Source organism: Hyperolius riggenbachi, chromosome 10 (genome assembly GCF_040937935.1).
Source record: "Hyperolius riggenbachi isolate aHypRig1 chromosome 10, aHypRig1.pri, whole genome shotgun sequence".
NCBI lineage: Eukaryota > Metazoa > Chordata > Amphibia > Anura > Hyperoliidae > Hyperolius > Hyperolius riggenbachi.
Window position 1 is genome coordinate 280,617,109 of NC_090655.1, and position 23,093 is coordinate 280,640,201.

Sequence of the window (23,093 nt, forward strand, 5' to 3'; positions counted from 1 at the left end):
CTATCTTCAGTTGCCACGGAAGTGGACAAGGATTCTGATTCTATCCTGGCAGCTTAGAGAACGTTCATATTGTCTCTAAGTTTATTAGGGAAGCGGCTATAGATTTTGTCCAGTCCACTTAATATGCCAGGCTTTTTGCCTAGTCTGCTGATCCCAGCTTCCAACAAAATGGGTTTAAAATTCTGTTTGATGGAAGAAATCGTTTTAGTAACAAGTTGGATCTGTCAACCAACAGTCACCAAGGCTGGTATTATACCAAAGGAGAGAAGACATTGAGGAAGGAAAGACCAGACCATAGGAATTGGCAAACTTCACATGCTAATCTCCATAAGCTCACAAAGCAGTCAGCGCAGAGTCCTATTGACAATTCTGAAGTCCAGATAGTAGCTGCAAGACTTCAGCAGTTCCATATTATCTGGACAAAAAACAATAAAGGACGAGTGGGCCACAGATACAGAGTGGTTCGGTTTTTCTTGGATGTGCAAGTTCACTCCACCACTTAGTCACTTTGTCTTTACAGAGACCTGCTCTTTTACATTCATGACTCATTGCAGAAAACGGCTGTTATGTTGGTTCCAGAAGAGGAGCGCTTTCAGGAAGTCTATTCTCCTCTCTTCATTGTAAAGAAGTCAGGTGATCTGCGTTCAGTACTGGATCTGAAATTCCTAAATCTTCATCTTTCTGAAAACATTCAAGATGGAGTTACAACAAATGACTTGGCAGATACATTCATTATTTCAAACTCCTTTCCACCATGCAGTTGGTAACATTCTTCTCCAGTAACCATCCTCCTTCTCGACATTATCACAGCCATGACAACCTTTTTTGGTACTAGTGTGTCTGGTGGCTCAGTTGAGAAAGCAAAGTTAGGACTTTATCACTATTTAGACAATCTGTTGTTGCTAACCTCAGATCACAAGGCTTTACTTTGTTATCAACAGATTCTTCTTCAAAGTCTGTCTTTGGCTGGTTAACAAACAAGGAGGAAAGCCACCTCACTCCTTCTGAGGACCTAATCTTTCCGTGAGCAAGATTCCAATCTATATCCAATGCAGTAACCAGATGAGAAAATTGCTGGCAAAAGTTTGCGAGTGCTGATTATCATACTATATTCATTAATCAAGGTGTTGTATACACCTCCTGGGCACTTCGTCATCTACAATCCAGATGGTCAAATCGGTTCACTGGCACATCTGCCCATTCCAACTAGGGTTTCTCCATCAATGAAACCACCAGAGTTACTCTCAGACCATCCTTCTCACTCCCACGATGAGACTGTCTGCGGTGGTGGCTAAACACAAGCTCAACAACTATTAACCAATCATTCACCCATAACTCGTAAACATGCAAGCATGGTTTGACATGTTTACAGGTCGTATAAGCTTAGGTAAAATAGTCAAAACAAAGCTGATCGATCCCTGCAAATATACTCAAACACAGGGTGGCTTATATGGTGCTTCAGACCTTCAGCCATCACTGGGATGAGACGTCAGTCTTTGATATCAGGTAGCAGAGGGACAAAAGGAGTCTGTTCCTCATGTTAGAGGTCAGCAATATTATCTCCAGTGCAGAGAGCAATCTCTGCAGCATCATGGCAGTCTATCTCATAGGGCCTCAGAACTCTGCGCCAGATTTTCTCACTCACGGGGACTGAGACAATAGCTTGTGGCCACTCAATAAAATATATCCAGAGTGATCTGTGACCATTGGGTAGGTGGACCTGATGGCAACCTATATCAACTAAATGCCAGCTCGAGGAGATTCGTCCCAACATTCAAGGGCTCAGGGTGCTCTGGCAACACCTGAAAGTTCTGAATAGTCTCTGTTTTTTTCCTTCAACTCCACTTATCTTCAAAATTCTGAGGAGACTCCTCCTAGAACAAGTGGTACTCCTGGAGGTGGGTCCATTTTGGCCATGCCAGCCATGAGTCCCTCTAATTTGGAGCCTGAAGTTGGAACCTCCTATTCCTCTTCCAGTCAGACCAAACCCCCTGTCCCAGGACTCAATTTATCACCTGTCTCCTCAATCCCTTGATTTAATGGCTTAAAGGATTGTGGGAGGAAGCTTAGAGACCTGGTAAACTCAGAATCATTGATAAACACACTGCTAAAAGCAGGGAAAACTACCACAAACTGGAAAATATTTGTTCTCAATTGCTCTGGTAAATAATTTAGACCCAATGGGTCCACCAGCACAACATATTCTTAGCTTCCTCCAGATTGGCCTATAAAAACAATTGGCTTGCACTCTCAAAGTGCAGATTTCTGCCATCTCTGCTTTGACGGATCACTGCTGGGTCTCTCACCCTCTAATAGTTAAATTTATGAAGGCTGCCACCAAGAACAAGCATCCTAATTGCAACCTTTTTCCAAAGTGGGAACTGCGCAGGTTCTCAGTTACCTAGCAAAACCTTTTTTGACCCAGTGGAAGACTGCAGGAGCTGATACTTAACAACCTTAAGAACTATGCCTCTAGTCGCTATCTCTTTGGACAGAAGAGATTTCGAGCTCCAGGATCTAGGGGCTCATTCTTGACATCCTACTCAGTAGTTTTGAGACCACTACAGCACTTCACTTCCGGGCTTCCCTTTAATCAGGATCGGACAGTGCCATCTTTTATGGATACAAATTCCTCTGATCTGCATGTTCTAGATGTTGCAAGAACACTTAGAGCCTATGTGAATGTAACAAGGGAGCTTCAGGAAATCAGAACAGCTCTTCATAATTCCATCAGGTCTGAGAAAGAGCCAGCTAACATCAAACTCAAAAGATCTCTTCATGGCTCAAATGAATCAAGAAAGCCTTTTATTAAGGCTAGCCTATTATCAGGGTTTGTGACCTTGTCCCTCTGGGTGGCATCACAGTGCACTCTTCTCAGCTGTCCCCTGTGCCACCTTCGCTATCCGGGCAAAGATTCACCAGGCTGCCAACTGGTCCTCTGTCCATACTTTCATTGCCCATTTCAGAGTCAATCCAGCAGCCTCCGCTTCAGTTTAATTTAGAAAGAAAGTTATTTCTGAATCTGTTAAAGCCTTAATTTAAATTATTTTTGGTCAGCAAGTCTTGTCCCACCCTTACTTTTTTTCTGCTAGTTAAATCCCATATGTATGCTGCCATGGAGGCATATGGAAAACGGAAAATTGTATACTCACCTAACGGTAATTTTCCTTTCCATGTGCATCCATGGCAGCATAGGGATTTCCCTCCCTTTCCTTTTGTTGACTTTTTGCTGTTCTCCGGTTCGGCTAGTCAATGAGAATGCTGCTCGCTAGGGGTCACTTTCTTTTATAGCTAAGGTCCTGTTAATTGGTAGGGGTGGGGCTTAACCCATATGTATGCTGCCATGGATGCACATGGAAAGGAAAATTACCATTAGGTGAGTATACAATTTTCCGTTTTATCCCACCAAAACTTCCCACAGCTCTCACAGCCCTCCACATAAACTCAACCCCATCCAGTGTTTGTAGTCCCAGCCCTGCACATTTGTGTACCTGTAGCATAATCTGCCTATTATCAGGGATAGTCATTGAGGTGCAAATACTTCTGAGTTAATGCAAGATTTATGCAAATGTATGCAGGTTCGATATGGACCAATCAAATTCCGTCTCTCGGGTTTCAATTGGTCTGTTTTCAATCTGCATAATCCTGCATCAGCTCAGAATGATTTGCTTCTAATTGGCCATCCATATTAGTCCCTGATAGAGAAGTATGTGTCATGAGGTGCAGGCCAGTTCTGCAGCATTATCTATGTCCTCCTGGGGGTGATGGGGAAGCCAGCAGCAGGCTGAGTGCACGAGGACGGCTTAATCCATTGGGAGCTGCAGTTACTCATCGCACCACAAGATGGCGGACTCTCCTCTGCCGGAAACCATAGAGAGACCATAGAGAGCTCTCAGGAAGAGCCACAGACCGGAAGTCAGAGGAGCCACAGACAGGAAGTGATAGAGAAACTTTGTTCGGACTGGCAGCTCGGGAGGTAATACAATGTATTTATATATGATATATTATATTCTATGGGGGTGAAATGGTTTGAGAATCTTTCAGACCACAGACTTTATAACGTGGCGATGGAATATGGAGGAGGGGCACACAGTTGTGAGGGGGAGGGGCACACAATGGGGAGGAGGGGGACACGGTGGTGGGGGGAGGGACACACAGTGATGAGGGGGAGGGGCACACAGTAGGGAGGAGGTGCACACAGTGGTGAGGGGGAAGAGCACACAGTGGAGAAGTGGACAGATGTTAGGGAGGTAAAGATGGTTAGTGGAGTGGGTGAGGCTTGAATGTGGCAAGTGACAGGTGTACTTTGTGAGCGGAGCAGTGCTTTTTGGCACTGTGAGATTTGGGCGCAGCCGGCGACACCATATACTATAAAGGGAATCACATCTACAGCGGCGCTCAGATAGTGAGTAACGCCGGCGCTGTCAGAAGACGGAGCCGAGGTTGCTTAAAAAACACAATAATTCGGCCTCCAGCAATCACTGTAAGCCAAATTATTTCATTCCCCCACTATCCATGGCGGCCTGGAGGGGGAATAGTAACCCGGCCCGGATTAGTGCAGAAGCGGGATCAGCCATACACCGGCTGTGTCCTGCGCCCAAGTCTACCGGCGCTGATTTCAAATGTATGCTTTGTGAGGGAGGGGAAACGTGGGGGAATATTAGGAAAACAGCTATTAAGGTTAAAGGAGAGACACAAGGTGAGGAAGAAGAAAAATATGGAGGGGAGGGGGGTAAATAAGGTAGGAGTGGAAGATTTAATCGGCGTGGATAGGAACCCTAATGCATATCTGAAGTGAGAGAAATATTAAGGCCGAAATATTTTTTTCCCCTATTAGGCAATGCAGATTGCCTGGCTGTCCTGCTGGTCCTCTGTCTCTAATACTTTCAGCCATAGAACCTTAAACAAGCATGCAGATCAGGTGCTCTGACTGAATAGTGACTGGATAAGCTGCACCATGCATGCTTGTTCCAAGTGTGTGATTCAGACACTACTGCAGCCAAAGAGATCAGCAGGGCTGCCAGGCAACTGGTAACAAGAAAGAAATATGGCAGCCTCCACATCCATGTAACTTCAAGTTTCCTTTAAAGATAGTCTGAAGCATTTTTTTATTACCTCTTTTTATCCTGCAGCCATCTTCAGCATTAAAAATCCAAACTGATTTGCCGCATCCCCACAGCAGAACAAGGTATTTATCCCCCTGAAATACCGGGACAAAATTCCACGACTTTTGAAGTTGCAAGTTTTGCTGCCCAGGAGAGGCAGAGTTGTACACAGTAGCTCTGCCTCTTATCCAGTCAATCTCCGCTTCTCCCCGCCCCTCTTAGTAAAAGAAGACTGAGAGGGGTGGGGAGAGGTGGCGATCAGTGGAGATTGATTGGAGAGGAGGCAGAGCTACTGCGCACAGCTCTGCCTCTTTCAGGAAGCAAAATTACATGATCATGTAATCTTTTTATGGCATTTCTGGAGCATAAATAACTCGTTCTGCTGCAGGGATGCAGTGAATGAGTTTGGAGTTTAATGTTGAAGATGGCTGCAGAACAAAAAGAGGTAATGAAAAACACTTCAGACTCTCTCTAAGAGGGGGATGTGCTGGCATGGGAGGGGGGCACAGTGTTGTTTGGAGCCATCATGGCAGAGGGATGGGTAAATATTATTGTGAAGGAGGAGCACACATTAGGGGAGAAGTACAGAGTGGAGGAGGGGCAATTATGTGAGCAAAGGACACATGAGTGGAGGACACGTATTAGAATGGGTGAGAATATCCTCTGATGGAAGAGATGAATGGTGCTGGGAATTATGGGACATTATCCAGTAACAGCAAGGAGTTTATCTGGGTGCTGACGGAATCATTGTGTGTGTCAGGTTTCTGAAAGGTGTCAGGATGTAACCATCAATTTCTCCATGGAGGGGTGCCAGTATATAGAAGGACACCAGGACCTCTACAAGGACTCCATGATGGAGAATCAGCCGCCCCTCACATCACCGGGTAAGAGTAGACTTTCATTTTTTTGTACAGGAGAGAGCAGTACTTGGGGTCCACCTAGATCCCCCATCATCTGACAAACACATAGAGACAATGTATTCAGTCAGTGTGTGTGTTTCCTACAGATGTATCCAGTAACAGAAACCCACCAGAGAGATGTACAGGTCCTCTTTATTCCTGGGATTGTCCACCTAGATCCCCCATCATCTGATAAACACATGGAGACAATGTATTCAATCAGTGTGTGTCTCCTACAGATGTATCCAGTAACAGAAACCCACCAGAGAGATGTACAGGTCCTCTTTAGTCCCAGGATTGCCCACCTAGATCCCCCATCATCTGATAAACACATAGAGACAATGTATTCAGTCAGTGTGTGTGTTTCCTACAGATGTATCCAGTAACAGAGAACCACCAGAGAGATGTACAGGTCCTCTTTATTCCCAGGATTGTCCACCTAGTTCCCCCATCATCTGATAATCACATAGAGACAATGTATTCAGTCAGTGTGTGTGTTTCCTACAGATGTATCCAGTAACAGAAACCCACCAGGGAGATGTACAGGTCCTCTTTATTCCCAGGATTGCCCACCTAGATCCCCCATCATCTGATAAACACATAGAGACTATGTATTCAGTCAGTGTGTGTGTTTCCTACAGATGTATCCAGTAACAGAAACCCACCAGGGAGATGTACAGGTCCTCTTTATTCCCAGGATTGTCCACCTAGATCCCCCATCATCTGATAATCACATAGAGACAATGTATTCAGTCAGTGTGTGTTTCCTACGGATGTATCTAGTAACAGAAACCCACCAGAGAGATGTACAGGTCCTCTTTATTCCCAGGATTGTCCACCTAGATCCCCCATCATCTGATAATCACATAGAGACAATGTATTCAGTCAGTGTGTGTGTTTCCTGCAGATGTATCCAGTAACAGAAACCCACCAGAGAGATGTACAGGTCCTCTTTATTCCCAGGATTGTCCACCTAGATCCCTCATCATCTGATAATCACATAGAGACAATGTATTCAGTCAGTGTGTGTTTTCCTACGGATGTATCCAGTAACAGGAACCCACCAGAGAGATGTACAGGTCCTCTTTATTCCCAGGATTGTCCACCTAGATCCCCCATCATCTGATAAACACATAGAGACAATGTATTCAGTCAGTGTGTGTGTTTCCTACTGATGTATCCAGTAACAGAATCCCACCAGAGAGATGTACAGGTCCTCTTTATTCCCAGGATTGTCCACCTAGATCCCCCATCATCTGATAATCACATAGAGACAATGTATTCAGTCAGTGTGTGTGTTTCCTACTGATGTATCCAGTAACAGAATCCCACCAGAGAGATGTACAGGTCCTCTTTATTTCTGGGATTGTTCACAGGAAGATACCACCATTGTCCACCATAATCAGGTAGGTGGGACTGGGCGGCGGGGTCACCAGAGACTCTAAACGTAGTAAGATATTGTGTATTTTTGTGTTATTATTGCTTTTTGCATTATAATCATGTCTCCTTTATGAATTTAGGGCAACATTAATGCTGTAGTTAAAGAGGAAGAAGAGACGAATGTGAGGAGTGATCAGCAGTCTATGGAGGAGGGAGACATGATGAGGACAATTAAACAGGAAGAAGAAGAGACGTATGTGAGGAGTGATCAGCAGTCTATGGAGAAGGGTGACATGATGAGGACAATTAAACAGGAAGAAGAAGAGACCTATGTGAGGCGTGATCAGCAGTCTATGGAGGAGGGGACATGATGAGGACAAGTAAAGAGGAAGAAGAAGAGACATATGTGAGGAGTGATCAGCAGTCTATGGAGGGCGGTGACATGATGAGAACATGTAAAGAGGTAGAAGAAGAGACATATGTGAGGAGTGATCAGCAGTCTATGGGGGAGGGTAACATGATGAGGACAAGTAAAGAGGAAGAAGAAGAGACATATGTGAGGAGTGATCAGCAGTCTATGGAGGGCGGTGACATGATGAGAACATGTAAAGAGGTAGAAGAAGAGACATATGTGAGGAGTGATCAGCAGTCTATGGAGGAGGGTGACATGATGAGGACAAGTAAAGACGAAGAAGAAGAGACATATTTGAGGAGTGATCAGCAGTCTATGGAGGGGGGTGACATGATGAGGACATGTAAAGAGGAAGAAGAAGAGACATATGTGAGGGGTGATCAGCAGTCTATGGAGGAGGGTGACATGATGAGGACAAGTAAAGACGAAGAAGAAGAGACATATTTGAGGAGTGATCAGCAGTCTATGGAGGGGGGTGACATGATGAGGACATGTAAAGAGGAAGAAGAAGAGACATATGTGAGGAGTGATCAGCAGTCTATGGAGGAGGGTGACATGAGGACAAGTAAAGAGGAAGAAGAAGAGGCGTATGTGAGGAGTGATCAGCAGTCTATGGAGGAGGGTGACATGAGGACATGTAAACAGGAAGAAGAAGAGACATATATGAGGAGTGATCAGCAGTCTATGGAGGGGGGTGACATGATGAGGACATGTAAAGAGGAAGAAGAAGAGACATATGTGAGGAGTGATCAGCAGTCTATGGAGGAGGGTGACATGATGAGGACATGTAAAGAGGAAGAAGAAGAGACGTATGTGAGGAGTGATCAGCAGTCTATGGAGGAGAGGGACATGATGAGGACAATTAAAGAGGAAGAAAAGAAGATGTATGTTTTCAATAACCAACAGTCTATAACAGAAGATGTAGTGATGGTGACAATTAAAGAAGAAAATATTTCCAGAAATGTCGGAACAGGTTAGTTAAAATTATATAATTATAAACACTAAGCAGGATAGTGACATCTTACAGCAGGATCTTAACAGCATGGCTATATGGGCAGACAGATGGCAGATGAAATTTAAAGGGGCACTATAGTGAAATTTAGGCTACTGGGATAACCCTAGTAGCATCTTTCTAATAGGAAGAGCAACACATATTACATAGTGTTTTTGTTTACAAAGGTATACTGGATAGGATCAGTTATAACATATGGACAGATCCTGGCATCAGTAAGAGGAAATCAACTATGTTCAGTTAGGCTTTGCTAACAGCCGATATCTGTCCTCTCCTGTGTGCTGTGGAAGGCAGCTGCCTGTTTACTTACCGAAGACATCATGTACGATACTGTGTGTGCTATGGAAGGCAGCTGCCTGTTTATTTAGCAAATACCTTCCACAGCACATATCAGTACAAGCTTTTGAGCCTACATTATGAGAACTTTGATCTCGCAGCACGGAGAGGACAGATATCAGCTGCTAGCAGAGCCTAAATGAACATAGGAGGATGTCGCTTTTCTATTACTGATTCCATGATCTGTCCATATGCTCTAAAATCATCCTATCCAGCCGACCTTTGTAAACAAAAGCACTACCTAATATGTGTTTCTCTTCCTATTAGCAACATGCTACTAGTGTTATCCCAGTAGCCTACATTTCACTATAGTGCCCATTTAATGCAGATAAATGATTAATGTAAGGGTCATGCAATCTCGGATGTGCCCATGGTAGAGCTACATACAGGTATAAGATAAATGGCTTACATCTGGGGGCATCTGACCTGGAGAGGGACTTGGGAATATTGGTTGATAACAAGTTAAACAACTGTAAGCAGTGCCAAGCAGCAGCAGCTAAAGCAAATACAATTCTGGGATGTATAAATGGAAAATAAAATCACGACTCCCTCTGTATGAATCAGAGAGAGTGGAAAAGAAAGGTACCTAATGTTTACTGATCTATTTCTTTTTTCCCTGGTTGGACTTGGTCAGATGTCTTTTTTCAACCAAACTAAATAACTATGTAAAAATACCAGGAATAATTATACCCTTACTGTTACTTAGAACTTAAACTGTACAGTGGGGGATTGCTAAAGCCTCCTGCATGTTTACAAAGACTATCGCCTGCAGATATCAGAACTCCATCCTTCAGCTGACCGTCCATGGCTGAGTTATGTACGAACATGTCACTTGCCTGTTGGCTTGCAATGTGTTCTGTTCCGATGGAGAGGGAGGGGCCCGGCAGAGCAGGTGGGAGGAGTCAGAGAACAGCACTCTCAGCCTGCGGCAACGTATCTGGGTCTGACGCACGCACGGTAATAGTATAATTGGGATACTGTCTTTTTTTGTAGGAGAAAGACTGAAAAACCTTTTGTCCTTTTTTGATGTGATCCACCTCACTTCAAAACAACTCACTTTATTTGTAGAAAGGACTATAGTATAAACATAAAGCACAACGTGACGCACGCACGCACACGCACACACACACCTTGGCAGTAGCTGCCCCAACCAGCCACCTTGACCAAGAACATGGAAAGAACAGATGAGGCTTACATGTTTTAGGCCTCAATCTGGCCCTCAGTCATAGCCTAGATAAATCAAGTGCAGTGAACACTTATACATGCTAAGCACCCTCCCTACCAATCAAGGGAGGGGATCAAGACAATCAGTTATGTAAAATCAGGAGGACACAAACATATATTTACAGTAGAGTTCTGGTCATCAGAGACTCAGCTAACGAGCATGAATTGCCGGAAGCACTCACGGCGGTGAAGGCCAAATTCTTAGGCTGTTTGTGGGCTCTGCTGTGCTTAAAGCGGAACTGAACTCAGAACTTCCTCTCTGCTCTGAAAGATAAGCAACAGCATAATAACCTTTAAAGAAAAACATTTTTTGTAACAGCTGATAAATTCTGCAATGGACCCCACATGATTCAGCCGGTTGATCGGGATGTTCTAGAAGCTTCTTCAAACAAGCTGGGAGACAAAAACGAACCCAAAGTGGACGCCTTTCTAGAAGAGAATTTACAGCCCTGGTCAATGACTATCTTATCATCTGCATGTAACTCAGGCAGATATTTGTGAAGCATTGAGGTTATGCTACTAGACTTTCTACTGTAAGTACGAATGTAGGACCCCCTCCCACCCAATCTGTTTTTGGGGCTTAGGGCCAAGTAGTCAGTCTAGCATGAGAAATATCCGGGAGGGGTGGAGGCGGGGATTTGTATCCAAGCCCTTACATTTTGCTCTGATGACCTCACCCACCACAATGGAACAAAAAAGGTGCAGCTGATGATGACCTTCCGGAAAAAGAGAGCATGACCAGCATTGAAGTTTTCAACATTAATGGTTTATTCACATCCCATCCAGTGAATAACGTTAGCCAAACATCCAGAATAACAGTCAGGATGTAATGATCGCTCTTATGGTATTATTAGCTCTTGCTAGCAGCAGCAGTAGGAGGCATTCTCCTGGTGAAGCTGTGTCTACATTGCAGCTAGTAAACACAGCAGACTGTCACCGTTTTGAACAGACAAATCGCTCTTTATACAAGCGAAGACATCGCTTGATAAGAACGGTTTATCTGTTTGAAGGGGAGACAGTGCGTACTGTTATCCAGGATGTTTGGCTACCGTTATTCACCAGAGGGGATGTGAATAAACCTTTTGGTGCTGGTCAAGCTCTCTTTTCCCTGGAAGTTATAAGCTTGCCAGAGCCATGCAGACTAGACTGTGCATGGGGATTAGAAGACAAGACAAATAAAATGTATATCTCTCTTTTCTCCTGGTGGACTCAAAGTGCCACTGCTGAAGCCACTAGAGGGCACTCTATAGGCAGTAGCAGTGTTAGGGAGTCTTGCCCAAGATCTCCTTACTGAACAGGAAGAGATTTGAACCCAGGTCTCCTGTGTCAGGGGCAGAGCCCTTACCCAGTACACAATCCAGCCGCTAGAAGCAGATGAGGTGTGCTGTCTGTGAAATATACCCTGCTGATGATATGCCAAGTAAGCAGTTGCCAGCAAGCGACTTACGCTAAGTAAATGTAATAGTAGAAAAATCAACCTCTGAAATCAATAACGTACATTTTTTTTTGATTTGACTTAATGTTAAGTTTATCAGAGCAAAATCTAACTGCTGCATTTGTTCCATTTCTAATCTGCATAAACTTCGCATCAATTTGGTATTATCAGCAGCTCACTGACCATCCCTAATGATAATTGCTCCTCCCCTCAGAATTCTCTAACAGGAAGTGATGATGTTTCTCTATTTGCAGCGCAGAGTCCCGGCATCAGGAACCTCTTAGAGACTCGTCTCTCTGTATCCACAGACTGTACAACGGATGATGATGTCACACGAGATTGTGCAGGCAGAAATCACGATTCCCCCAAACTCCTCCCATACATCTCCCATCCAACCAACCCTGGATGGAAGGGATTCCAGTGTCCTGAGTGTGGGAAATATTTCAGAATGCTGTCAAATCTTGTCAGACATCAAAGAACTCACGGCGAGAGGCCTTTTTCATGTTCTGAATGTGGGAAATGTTTTCTACAGAAATCACAGCTCGCTGTACACGAGAATTATCACACAAGCAAGAAGCTGTATGAATGTCCTGAGTGTGGGAAATGCTTTATGTCCACCTCAAAGCTCCGCCTACATGAGAGGTCTCACAATGGTGAGAAGCCGTATTCCTGTGCTGAGTGTGGGAAATGTTTTGTTCAGAAGTCAGATCTATTTGTACATCACAGAACTCACAATGGTGAGAAGCCTTTTTCCTGTGTTGAGTGTGGGAAATGTTTCAGCGTAAAATCACAGCTTACTGAACACAAGAGATGTCACAGCGGTGAGAAGCCGTATTCTTGTACTGAGTGTGGGAAATGCTTTGTCTCTAACTCAAAACTTCGCTTACATGAAAGGTCACATACTGGGGTGAAGCCATTTTCCTGTGCTGAGTGTAGGAAATCTTTTGGTGTGAAATCACAGCTCGTTGAACACAGACGATCTCATTCGGGCGAGAAGCCGTATTCCTGTACTGTGTGTGGGAAATGCTTTGTGTCAAACTCTAAGCTTCACTTACATGTAAAGTCTCATGCAATTGTGAAGCCGTTTCCATGTCCCGAGTGTGGGAAATGTTTTAGTTATCAGTCACTCCTCGAGGTACACCAGCGATATCACACTGGCGAGAAGCCGTTTCCCTGTGCTGAGTGTGGGAAATGTTTTGTTCTGAAATCACAGCTTAATGAACATGAAAGAGCTCACCTTGTCAAGAAACCGTATTCATGTCCTGAGTGTGGGAAATGTTTTATATCTACTGCAAAGCTTCATGTGCATGAGAAGTCTCACTCTAGGGTGAAGCCGTTTACTTGTCCTGAGTGTGAGAAATGTTTTGTACGGAAATCATACCTTACGAAACACGAAAAGTCTCACATTGGTGAGAAGCCATATTTATGTTCCGAGTGTGGGAAAAGCTTTGGGCAGAAGTCGTACCTTGCCAAACACAAGAGAACTCACACAGGGGAGAAGGCTTATTCCTGTTCTGAGTGTGGGAAATCTTTCTTGCAGAAATCCTATCTTGCCAAACACAAGATGTCTCACATTTCCGAGAAGTCATTTTCCTGTTTTGAATGTGGGAAATGTTTTGGACAGAAGTCTTATCTTACTAAACATGAGAAATGTCATGATGCTGAATAGCTAGCTCTATGTTCTGAGTGTGGGAAATGCTTTGCATCAAAATCAGATCGGCGCAGACATGAAAGGTCACAGAATGGGCAGAAGCCGGAGTCCTGTACCGAGTTATGGTGAAGGGTACCACGAATTGAGGAGTCAGGGTTGGTCATACCATGAATAGAGAAGGCGGAGTTGGCGGTACCATGAATAGAGGAGGCGGAGTTGAGGGGACCATAAAGAGAGGAGGCGGAGTTGGGTGCCCATAAATAAAAGAGTTGGAGTTGGGGGGGGGAAGCAGGAAATTTCGGTGCCCACAGTAATATCGGTCAGGATCGGAAATTTGGGTGCCAGAAGCACCTGATAAAATAGTTATTTGTAGCCACAGTTTGTATAGTGAATGGCACTTCCAGTGCCCAAATCTCCCATCGTAGCCAATATTACTATGGGTGTGTTATGGGTACCATAAATAGTGGGGGCGGAGTTAGGGTTCCCATAAATAGTGGGGGCGGGGTTAGGGTTCCCATACATAGTGGAGGCGGAGTTAAGGGTACCATAAATAGAGGCGGCGGAGTGAAAGGTTTATGTGCGGACTCCACAGCCCTGGTGTTGGGGGTTCTTGTAGTTCAGCCTCTGTTTTACCTCATTTACTTTCTGGGTTCCACTATTACCACCATCCAGGTATAACTATGTGTGAATGGTGGAAATGATAAACGCTCAGGAAGTCTCGCTTCTCCTGCTGCAACACTGCTTGGGTCATTATAGAGGTTTGAGGTGTGTAATAACAGTTAGCGGGATCTGCAGCCATTTAGTGACCACAGTTACTCTCCAGGCCTGGGTTTGGGTTTTCTTTTATCACATATGGTTGTATGGGGGGAGGGGCTGCTCTCATTATAATAAAAAATGCAAGAAATGACCGCTTTATTGCCATTGGTGCCAAATATTAAGAATAAAGCTGTATTTTTTCAACAAAGACGTAAGAAGAGTAAATCCCGTCTCCAGTAACCCTCAAGAAACCTACTCATCTGGAAGCAACATATTTGTATTTAAAGTGAACCTAAAGTCCCCCCAAAAAAACGAGATGAACTCACCTGGGGCTTCCCTCAGCCCCCAGCAGACGATCGGTGCCCTCGCAGCTCCGCTCCGATGCCTCTGGACCCGCCGGCGAGCACTTCCGGTTTGGCCGTCACCGGCCGACAGGCATGGGAACGCGAGTGATTGTTCGCGTTCCCAGCCTGTATATCGCCCCCTATGCTGCTATTGCGGCCAGGAGGTCGCAATAGCAGCATAGGGGGCGATATACAGGCTGGGAACGCGAACAATCACTCGCGTTCCCATGCCTGTCGGCCGGTGACGGCCAAACCGGAAGTGCTCGCCGGCGGGTCCAGAGGCATCGGAGCGGAGCTGCGAGGGCACCGATCGTCTGCTGGGGGCTGAGGGAAGCCCCAGGTGAGTTCATCTCGTTTTTTTTTGGGGACTTTAGGTTCACTTTAAGTGAACCTGAGGTGAGGAGAATGATGGCTGTCATATTTGTTTCCTTTTAAACAATACCAGTTACATGACAACCCTGCTGATCTATTTGGCTACAGTAGTGTCTGAATCACCCCCAGAAACAAGCATGCAGCTAATCTTGTCAGATCTGACAATTATGTCAGAAACACCTGATATGCTGCATGCTTGTTCGGGGTCTGTGGCTAAAAATATTAGAGGCAGAGGATCAGCAGGGCTGCCAGGCAACTGGTGTTGCAAGTGTCTGATGGAGGATTGATCATAAGAAGAAGCTATGATGCCTGAACACCATTATTCCCCAGTCGTATTCTCCATGCCATACACAGGACTGTGTCTCGCATACTCTTCACATTCATTTCTACCTGATTAAAGATAAATATTGTATTCATAAATATTGTATTTATTGTTTACTATATTGGCTCATTTCATATTCCCTGAAATATATTTTTTTCTGATGATACAAACAGCCGCATCCACACCTCAGCCTGACACATTCGTGTAATAACGGTGCCGGGAAATTTGGGTGCAGGGGAAGCCAAATAACGTCTCCCCCTCCCTGCTCCTGCACAAATCCTGGCGGCTCTAATCACTATTCCCCCTCCAGGACGCCATGGACTCAGGAAAGTTGCAATTTGGATTCCAGCTATTTCTGGCGGCTAAATTACACTGTTTTTATTCTAAAGAGACCCTGAAGCGAAATAAAATGATGATATAATGATTTGTATGTGTAGTACAGCTAAGAAATAAAACATTAAGATCAGATACATCAGTGTAATTGTTTCCAGTACAGGAAGAGTTAATAAACTCCAGTTGGTATCTGCAAAAGAGCCATTGAGCTCCATGACTTTCAAAGTCGCAGAGAGCTCTGTCTTCTGAAGCTTGTTATCTCAACTGTCAGTCACTGTATTGTTTTTTCTTCTGCAGGGAACAGGTCAATAGTTCACTGGCCTGCTCTGTAAAATCATTTAGAATGCTGAGTAGTGTGTAAACTGCAAATATTCGAGAATGATGCAATGTTATTAAAAATATATATATAACTGAAAAATAAAAATATGATATTTTCTTTGCTACGAATGTTCTAGTAATTATCCGTACTACACATACAATTCATGATATTTTTTTTTTCGCTTCAGTGTCTCTTTAATTTGGGCTCCGTCTTTTGACAGCGCCAAAATGACTGTCTGAGCACCGCTATAGCCGTAATTTACAATTCAGCCTATGGCGGCGCCGCATGGTGCACCCAAATCTCCAGCACCCTTTTCATCTGGCTTGAGTCTGATGGCTCAGCCACTGCTGGGAGTGTCCGATATTAAAGGACACCCGAGGCAAAAATAAACTAATGAAAAAAATGATTGTATCTATCTTCCTTCTCCTAAAAATGTTTTAAGATATTCCCCAGGTTTATTTTATGTTTAAAGAGAGTCTGAAGCGAGAATAAATCTCGCTTCAGACCTCATAGATAGCAGGGGCACTTGCGCCCCTGCTAAACCGCCGCTATCCCGCGGCTTAACGGGGGTCCCTGATCCCCCAAATCCCCTCGTTTCAGCGGGGGAGCGCTTCCTGGTTGGGGCAGGGCTAACCGCCGCAGCCCTGCCCCACGCGCGTCTGTCAGCGCGTATCTCCGCCTCTCCCCCGCCCCTCTCAGTCTTCCTTCACTGAGAGGGGCGGGGGAGAGGCGGCGATGCGCCGCTGATAGACGCGAATGGAGGCAGGGCTGCAGCCGTTAGTCCTGCCTCCAGGAGCGACCAAGTCTGCGACCAAGTGTCGCAGTGGGGGGTTTGGGGGTGAAGGGACCCTGTTTAGCAGGGGCACACGTGCCCCTGCTAACTATGAGCTCTGAAGCGAGATTTATTCTCACTTCAGAGTCTCTTTAAATCTACTTTTTAAGTTTTAACTGTTTTATTGTTTTTGCTTAATGAAACATTCATTGAAGTATGCCAGAGCTAAACGCTATGAACTATTGACCCTTTTTATCTCTTTCCTGCCCTTAGAAGCCATTTTCTGCTAGGAAAGTGTTTTATAGTTGGAATTTCTTATCAGTGAAGGTCACACTGTAGTCTGACCCAGGAACTGCCACTTACATACCTGATGTTTAACCCTTTCAGGCAGAGAAAGAAAAAAAGGAACACAGCATAGTTATTTGTGTACTAGGCACTGTACATACCATGTCTATCTCATCATGTCACATGTCACTTCGGGTATCCTTTAATTCAAATTATAAAACGCTCCCCTTCAGTTATCTGTCTTGAAATTGTTCCCAGGATATCATACGGTTGCATCATCCTCCAGGATGTATATAAACGACCAGCCTGTCAACTAATGTTTATATAGGCTTGAAGTGGCCACACACTATACCATTTTTACATTACTTTTCAGTTTTTCTGATTGTATCATTTGAAAAATCTGACCTACTGTATTTTTTGGCATGTAAAACTCACTTGTTCTCCCCTAAAAATGGAGAAAGTCCCTGTGTCTTATATGTAAACTACAGGGAGTTCCTGAGTTACGATCACCTGCTGACCTGCCGCGACATCGGGGATTCCCTGTATCCTCCCCGTCTTCCTCTGGTCTCCCCCGCTCCCCATGTGTCAATACAATTAGCGGTAGCATGGCTCACCTCATCCAGCAGCTCCTGTGGTGATAACAGACCTGTCCTCTCCTGCACAGCTCCCTAAGCAGAAGTCAGCACTAGGGGAGCAGCGCTGGAGAGGAGAGCTGCTGGAGGAGGTGAGACACACTGCCAGTACTTGTATTTACACACTGGGAGTGGAGGGGACAGGGGGAATAGCGGGCCGGAGGACAACACGGGGATCGGAGGACCACACAGAGGAACAGAATGGAACACCGGTACATAAGGGAGAAAGGGAGGACACACAGGAAGACCGGAGGAGGACAAGGGGACACAGGAGGACAACACAGGGATCGGAGGACCACACAGAGGAACAGAATGGGACACGGGTACATAAGGGAGAAAGGGAGGACACACAGGAAGACCGGAGGAGGACAAGGGGACACAGGAGGACAACACGGGGATCGGAGGACCACACAGAGGAACAGAATGGGACACGGGTACATAAGGGAGAAAGGGAGGACACACAGGAAGACCGGAGGAGGACAAGGGGACATAAGAGGCCAAAGAAGGATGGAAGGGGACACACAGGGGCAAAGGAGGACACGGGGACACAGGAGGACAATAATTGGGGAGAACATCCACAAGACACTCCTGGAACATGGATGCACCGGGTTTAGTATATTTTTTTCCCGTTTTTTTTGCCCTCTAAACCTACATTTGTGTTCAAAATTATTCAACCCCCACTGAAATTGAGTGGTTTGGCCAGTTTGACATTGATTTTGATCATTTCAGCCATTTTGTTTACAATTAAATCAAAGAGGCACTTGTAAGTCAGACAAAAATAACATTTATAATGAAATAACCACACGTCTTTTCTGTGCTCACATCATTATCAGTTTTATTCAACCCCCAAGTGACATTCATTCTTAGTCCTCAGTACAACATCCTTTTCCAGTTATAGCAGCTTTTACACGTTAAGCATAGCTTGTCACAAGTGTCTTGCAGCGATCTGCGGCTATCTTAGCCCATTCTTCATGGGCAAAAGCCTCCAGTTCAGTCACACTTAGGCTTGCGCTCTGCAACTGCTTTCTTTAAGTCCCACCAGAGGTTCTCAATCGGACTTAAAGTGAACCCAAAGGCAACCAAAAAAAAAATGAGATTAACTCACCTGGGGCTTCCCTCAGCCCCCTGCAGACGATCGGTGCCCTCGCAGCCCCGTTCCGATGGCCCAGGACCCACCGGCGAACAATTCCGGTTTGGCCGCAGGAGGCCGCAATAGCAGCATAGGGGGCCATATACAGGCTGGGAATGCGAACAATCATTCGCGTTCCCATGCCTGTCGGCCGTTGACGGCCAAACCGGAAGTATTCGCCGGCGGGTCCTGGGCCATCGGAGCGGGGCTGCGAGGGCACCGATCGTCTGCAGGGGGCTGAGGGAAGCCCCAGGTGAGTTAATCTCATTTTTTTTTGTTGACTTTAGGTTCTCTTTAAGTCTGGTGACTGTGATGGCCACTCCAAAATGTTCCAGCCTTTAATCTGCAACCACGCTCTAGTGGACTTGGAGGTATGCTTGGGATCATTGTCCTGTTGTAAGGTCCAACATCTCCCAAGCCTCAGGTTTGTGACGGACTGCATCACATTTTCATCCAATATCTCCTGGTACTGAAGAGAATTCATGGGACCTTGCACACACTGAAGCTTTCCTGTACCTGCAGAAGCAAAACAGCCCCAAAGCATGATTGACCCCCCGCCATGCTTCACGGTAGGCAAGGTGTTCTTTTCTTCATAGGCCTTGTTCTTCCTCCTCCAAACATTGCGTTGATCCATGGGCCCAAACAGTTCTAATTTTGTTTCATCAGTCCACAGAACACTATCCCAAAACTTTTGTGCTTTGTCCACATGACTTTTGGCATACTGCAGTCGACTCTTCTTATTCTTTGGAGACAGCAAGGGGGTGCACCTGGGAGTTCTGGCATAGAGGCCTTCATTACGCAGTGTGCGCCTTATTGTCTGAGCTGAAATTTCAGTACCTGCATCTGACAAATCTTTTTTTCAGTTCCTCAGCAGTCACATGGGGACTTTTCTCCACTTTGCATTTCAGGTAGCGCACAGCAGTCAAAGTCAGCATCTTCTTTCTGCCACCAGGTAGCTTTTCAGGTGCCCTTTGCCTTGAATTTGCGAATGATGCTTCCTATGGTGTCTCTGTCTTGGTATGTTTAACATCTTTGCAATCTTCTTATAGCCATTGCCCTTCCTGTGAAGAGAAATCACCTCTTCTCTGGTCTTCCTGGACCATTCTCTTGACTTCACCATGTTTGTAAGCACACCAGTAAATGTCAAGAAGGAGCTGAGTATCACAGTCATTTTAAATCTGCCTAATTGGTGCTTATGCTTGATTGCTGCTCGGTAACATTCACAGGTGTTTTCAATACCTGATCGAAAACACTTGAATCAACCTCTGTTCTTAAGAGTAGTAGTCTTTAAGGGGTTGAATAATTGTGTCAATGAAGAAATCACACACAAAAAAACATTTAATACTGTATTACAAAAACAACTGATGTCATTTTAGTTGCATTTGGTTCTTTAAAAAGTCCTTGTAAGATTTCATTCTGAACATAATTACAAATGTACACTAAATTTACTAAAACCCTTTACAGCATTGGGGGTTGAATAATTTTGAACACAACTGTAGGTGCACCTTATATTGCATAGAGCATCTTATATGCCGTAGAATACAGTATTTATCACACAGTGTGGATTACATTTTTCTAGAATTATGAAAAATAAAACATTGAAAAGTCTAAAAAAAATTGCTTGCATAAATTGAGTCTCTCCTACACCATTCAATTTTCATAAAAACTGATCAGAAAAAAAAAAAACCCGATTGATTAATTTATTTATATATATATATATATATATATATATATATATATATATATATATATATATATATGGACATTCCATCAGATTTCTCGAATAAAAATGCTTTTGATTTTTCTGTACTAGCGATCATTTTTATCGAATTGCTGTAGTCCACATAGATCAGGAGACCAGTCTTCACTCTCGCTCCATTCTCAATATGTCCGCAAACAGATTCAAATAAGCAGACGTGGCATCGTGGCTCCATAAAAACATTTGCTTGATAGCGTCTGTGCAATACAGGATGAGTAGCTTATTTAGGAAGCGCAACTCAATAGAGCGTTAATTGTTCCGGAGTCAGTTAAACAGGTTACAGGAACACTGCAAGTCACAATATAGATTTTTAACAGTTACCACTCATTGAAATAATTACAACATTCAGACCAGAATTTTTTTTTAATGTAAAAATATATTCATGTAGTTACATACATAGAATATACAAAAATGACATTGGCTGAATTGTTATGCCATAATTCGCTATGATGTTCTGTCTTTTATCTTTTATTTTTTGAATATTAAACTAATCCTTGGGCTACATCTGGTGAGCCGCTAGAAGTACTCAGTGTGGGCTGTTGCACTCCAAATGTTTTCGGTAGCGTTTTCAAAACCGCTGCCGCCTGTGAAAACGATTGGCTAATGTATCTCAATGGGATGGTGCACACCAGCGGTTTGAGGTTTTTAGCAAACCGCAAACTTGGATCCTGCAGCATTTTTTGCGGTTTGCAGATGAGTTTCTGCCTCAATGTAAAGTATAGGAAAAGCTCAAACCGCTCTGAAAAACGCTAGATCAGAGTAGTTTTCCAGGCATTCTTGTTACAGAAGCTGCTCAGTAACAGCTTTACTGTAACAATATATGACATCTGCTACAGAAAAACAGTCCGAAAAACACCAGGCGTGTTTAGAAAACCTCTCTATACATACCTAGAAGTGCTCTGAAATCTGCTTCAGAAACCTCTAGCATTTTGCAGATCTGCTCGAGGTTTTTGGTGTGCACTGGGCCAATGTAGGGAAGTTAAAGTGGACCCAAATTAAAAATACAAGATTTCAGAAATAAAATCTATTTTCTAAATTATAATAATAAATAGCAGCCTTTTTTCAGCTGCATGATGACAAATATAAAATATTTTACATTTATTGGAGGAACCCCTCCCTTCCTTTCATATTGCTGGGATTTTTCCGGCAAACTGGTGGAGTAGATGGTGTCTGGCAATGGAGGAATTGCTAATGGCTGCCCCCAGTATAACCCTAGCTATGAAAAGAGAAGGGTGAAAAGCATGCACTGAAATGATCATAGGTTTGAAGGAGTGTTTATTTATCTTTGTATGTGTCAGAGTGCTGCAACTAAATATTTTTAATTAAAAAAATGTTTGGTTTGGGTCCGCTTTAAGTGCACGGTCACCTATTCACTGCATGAAGTGTTGAATTGACACCTGGCTGGATTGTTCTTATTGATGACTGTGATTGATTGTATGGAGACAGTATCACACTATGTGAGATTTGTTTACAGGTACTAGTGACCGTGGACGAGCGTGTGGCAACAAGCTCTGTTGAGCTGAGTATTGCATTTGAATCCGTCTGGAATCTTGCTGCAGCGAACCTAATTAGTGAGAGTTGATAAATGAACTGGCGCAGTAATCTTTTGAACTGAAAAATATCTAATGCTATCACTCCTCTGCTCCTCCCTCTCTCTCTTCCAGGCTCATTTCATTTTTTTGGGATTCAGCAACACCCACTGAATCTAGGGGCTCGTACACATGCCCAGCTGATGTTGCCCATTGGGGATCGGGAGCTGATCCCCTCGGACAACAGCGCTGAAGCACTTATCCATCAAAGAAACAGTGAAAAACAGCTTCAGATAAGGTTTTACTGCAGGGGAGTTCAAAGGGTTATTAGCTCTGCTCTGTTTCATAGTTCAAAATACAGATTGTTGTTTGTAATTGCAAATATGACAGAATGATGCAATGTTATAAAAAAAGAAAAAAAACTGAAAATAAAAATATGAGACTCTTGTCTTTGCTACTAATGTTCCATTCATTATCTGTACTACACATACAATTCGTTATATCATGTTGTTTGTTTTGCTTCTGTGTCACTTTAATATCAATACATCCCTATACATATATTAAAGCATTCCAGATAGAGGTAGAGAGGCCGGGCACCAGTAGCTGTAAAGCTTCAAAGCTTTTATTAACCCATCAAAGAACAACCAGACAAGGTGAGATACAAAAGTGACATGAATGTCTGATTGATTGATAAGATTGGTGTCCACGATATATAGGTTAGCTTCTTTTATAAGTACTATGATGATTCGTTACAACACTGGCAGTTATTTTATTTCAAAATAACATGTTTTTTCATTCTCATGGCCAACTGACCATGAGAATGTTGCTATCTCCAACACAAGTCAAAATATGAGATGATGTGCAAGTTCTCACATAAGCAACAATAGTCAGACATGTTCTGTGACGCTTCTAAAGCACGTTGTGATCACGCAGTCATGTGTCTTGTCTGCACAGGCGCACTGATACAAGCACATGGTGATCACGCACCCTTATCTGCACAGGCGCACTGATACAAGCACATGGTGATCACGCACCCTTATCTGCACAGGCGCACTGATAGAAGCACATGGTGATCACACACCCTTAT

General features: G+C 44.1%; 1 protein-coding gene across 3 annotated transcripts; it reads left to right on the forward strand.

Annotated features, from left to right (window-relative positions):
- The first annotated feature begins 3,928 nt into the window (after positions 1-3,928).
- Positions 3,929-15,417, forward strand: LOC137535513 (oocyte zinc finger protein XlCOF6-like). Of its 3 annotated transcripts, XR_011024407.1 has the most exons (5): positions 3,939-3,976; positions 5,866-5,989; positions 7,525-8,769; positions 12,058-14,496; positions 14,941-15,417. XR_011024407.1 is itself a non-coding variant. In XM_068257355.1 (4 exons), exons 3-4 carry the CDS (start codon positions 7,752-7,754, stop codon positions 13,470-13,472), a joined length of 2,433 nt encoding a protein of 810 aa, XP_068113456.1. In that variant the 5' UTR covers positions 3,939-3,976; positions 5,866-5,989; positions 7,525-7,751; the 3' UTR covers positions 13,473-14,508. The 3 variants fall into 3 exon arrangements, 1 of the variants encoding a protein (XP_068113456.1); XR_011024408.1 differs by lacking the exon at positions 5,866-5,989 and having other exon boundaries at positions 3,929-3,976; XM_068257355.1 differs by lacking the exon at positions 14,941-15,417 and having other exon boundaries at positions 12,058-14,508.
- The last annotated feature ends 7,676 nt before the right edge of the window (positions 15,418-23,093 follow it).